The 2915-nt window shown below is 53.0% G+C and overlaps 1 protein-coding gene and 1 long non-coding RNA gene across 2 annotated transcripts; both read left to right on the forward strand.

Moving 5' to 3' along the window:
• The first annotated feature begins 1545 nt into the window (after positions 1-1545).
• SMIM43 (small integral membrane protein 43) lies at positions 1546-1789 on the forward strand. The gene has a single exon (XM_044912633.1). It carries the CDS (start codon positions 1546-1548, stop codon positions 1735-1737), a length of 192 nt encoding a protein of 63 aa, XP_044768568.1. The 3' UTR covers positions 1738-1789.
• A 44-nt stretch (positions 1790-1833) lies between these two features.
• On the forward strand, positions 1834-2708 carry LOC110573042. The gene is made up of 3 exons (XR_002479895.1): positions 1834-1858; positions 2378-2416; positions 2673-2708. It is a non-coding gene; the product is annotated as an uncharacterized LOC110573042 (long non-coding RNA).
• The last annotated feature ends 207 nt before the right edge of the window (positions 2709-2915 follow it).

Raw genomic sequence — 2915 nt, forward strand, 5'->3', positions numbered from 1 at the left:
CTTGCCATCCCTGGAACAGCTATTTATTATGGGCAGACCAGTAAATAATCTGGGATATGTATGTCAGCATTTATTTATTCCCGGAATTCAGCCCAGGGGGCCCCTCCCATCTCTTCATAAATAAACAATGAAATGAATTTGGAGGCCAACAGAATGGACAATGACAGTATGTTGCATTAGCAGCTTTGATGGCCAGACTACAAGATGGCCCCCAGCCGTCGTTACCCCTGGTGTTCATGTCCTTGGACTCCTTCACTGAGTAAGGCTCTGTGTGGGACTGACAGGACATCGCGGAAGTGATAGCATACCACTTCTTACGCTAGCTGCAAAGAGCGCTGCACTTTCTGTCCATGTTCTCTTGGGTCACTGGCTCTGGAGGAAGCCAGCACAGGACACATAAGCAGCCCACCAGGCAAAGAGCTGAGCCCTCCCAGCAACAGCCAGCACCACTTGTCAGCCATCTAAGTGAGCCACCCTGGAACTGGATTCTCTAGTTCCATTCAAACCTTCAGGTGACTATGGCCTTGCCTGACATCCAATTGTAACCTCATGAGAAACCCCAGGCCAGAATCACCGAGTTAAGTGCTACCAAACTCTTGACTCTGTGAGAGTGTCTCAAACCATGAGAGAGAACTAAGGTTTGTGTTGTCTTAAGCCACTAAGTTTTGGGCAGTTTGTTACACAGCAGTTGATAAACTGGATTTCTTTACAAGCTGCACCGTATAGGTTATGGGTGATCTTAAATAGAGAGAGGTGTTAGGGACTTAAGGGAGCATTTCGAGTAATTGTTTTTTGTTGTTTTATTTTTGCTTTCCACCAAGGAAATTCAATTTCAAGTCAAGGTTCTGAAGCTTTGTACAATATAACTTTTGAAATGCGTTTTGTTCTTAATGCTTTCCTAAATGAGCTGTTGTCCATGGAAAAGAGCACTCTGTACTGAGTGCATCTGCAACTCTGGAGAGCAAGGCAGCTTGAACTGGAATTCACTTTGGCATGGTGAAGTCACCTCAGCCCTCTAGACCCCACCTTCACTGCTATCTTTCATTCTTTTGGGTTTCTGGGCCATGGCATCTTTCCCCTTTGGGAAAACCAGGACAGGGGAAAATAATGAAAGAAATTAATTAGGAAGGGAGAGGGCTAGGGACCCATTGAATGTTGGGGGTGGAGATCTTAAGATCATTTGCCAAACACCAGCCCCAACACCCCTTGGGGGACTGAGCCATGACCCCTTCTCCTGGTGTCCCCGCCCGCAAAATTCGCTCCTAGAAAAATCCGCTCACGTCCCCAAGAGCGCAGGAGAGGATCTCAGCGAAGCGGGAGGCTCTTGTGCCTGCTGGGAGAGGCGGAGCTGGGATTAACCAGCTCCTTGGCGCTTTTCCTCGGAGCTGGGGGAGGACGAGCACGGACCGCGGAGTAGGCGCCCAACGTGGGGCGCCCGTATGCGGGCGGAGGAGACCCGGAGGTGGGAGAGCGGGCTGCAAGCCTTGCCCCGCGGCCGCTACCCGCGCCCAGCGCGCACTGCCACCGAGCGCCGGCGCCTCCAGCATGGAGTGGGAGCTCAACTTTCTGCTCTACCTGGCGCTCTTCTTCTTCCTGCTCTTCTTACTTTTCCTCCTGCTCTTCGTGGTCATCAAGCAGCTGAAGAACTCTGTGGCCAGCACGGCCGGGGCGCTCCAGCCCGGGCGTCTCTCCGTGCACCGGGAGCCTTGGGGTTTCTCCCGCGAGCAAGCGGTGTGACCCGTAAGGCGCGGGCACTAGCGGGAGGGCACGGAGCTGCGCGGGCGCCGGGCTCAACCTCGATTCCCTGTGCGCGTGGCCGCCCAGGTTCCAGTGCCAGGCTCGGTTGTAGCGTTGGCAGGTTCGTTCGGGTGTGGAAGGGGTCTGCGGAGGGGCGAGTTTCTCCCCCCCTCGGGGTGGTTCTGGGCTCGAAGCACGCTCGGTTGCCAGGCGCGGCGGGTGTATGGGGTCTGGGCTGGCGCTGTGCTCTTGGGGACGGACCCTCAGCTTTTCCGGGGTCGAGAGATGAAGAAAGAGAGATGTTCGGCGGTTGGAGCCGGAATGGCTTTGGGCACCTGCAAGCTCTTCTTCCCAGTCCCACTGCATTTTAGCTTGTGCGGAAAGGAAGGAAAACTAAATCATTCAGATAATTCAATCCAACCACTTCCAAACCAAATTTGATATCCCAAATCGAATGTCAACCTTAATGTCCAAATTACTGAGAAAGTGTGGGCTTTGGGACAGGAAGCAGGAGGAAAGAGTATGCCAAATACTGCTTTAAACATCTTTGCGCTTTGGCAGACGCTAAATGGGGTTCGTCTGACCGTGCCAGAGAGGATTCAGTGGCCCTTCTTCCCCTTAATCCCTACTCCTCTTCTAGCCACCGACCCCATTGATGCCTGCTGAGTTGCCACACCAGGTGGGTTTAGAATCTCAAACGGCGGGAGGGTGAGCGTTAGCGAGTCATTTGGGAGATGCCTTGGGGGTGATGAAAAGAGGTATACTGTTCACACGTTGTAAGGCAACAGGAAAAAGAGGAGCAAGGCTGTCGTTTCAGGTTACGTGACTAGACCATTTGCCAGAAGATTGGCGGGCAGCATTAAACTTCTTATTAATGTGCCCTAAGCACCCTCCAGTCACTGTCAGTTTGGGGGAATAACAGTTTCATCTTCCAGATGCTTTTTCCTCGATTTGTGTCGTCTCGAGTTCTGGAACCGAGCTGTTGCCCTGGGTTGGTGCGCTGAAGACCACCACTGCAGTTACAGCTGGTAAGAGGCAGCCCTGCACGGAGAGGACCGGGACAACCCGAGACGGACCTTCGCTGCAAACGGTAAGCGGGGACCACCCTTGATTTCACTTTGTCCCTGGTTGTAGCTGAACTTCTGAAGACCCAGAGCCTAAAAAAGTGAGAGGTTAGG

Source organism: Neomonachus schauinslandi, chromosome 2 (assembly GCF_002201575.2).
Source record: "Neomonachus schauinslandi chromosome 2, ASM220157v2, whole genome shotgun sequence".
NCBI classification, from domain to species: domain Eukaryota; kingdom Metazoa; phylum Chordata; class Mammalia; order Carnivora; family Phocidae; genus Neomonachus; species Neomonachus schauinslandi.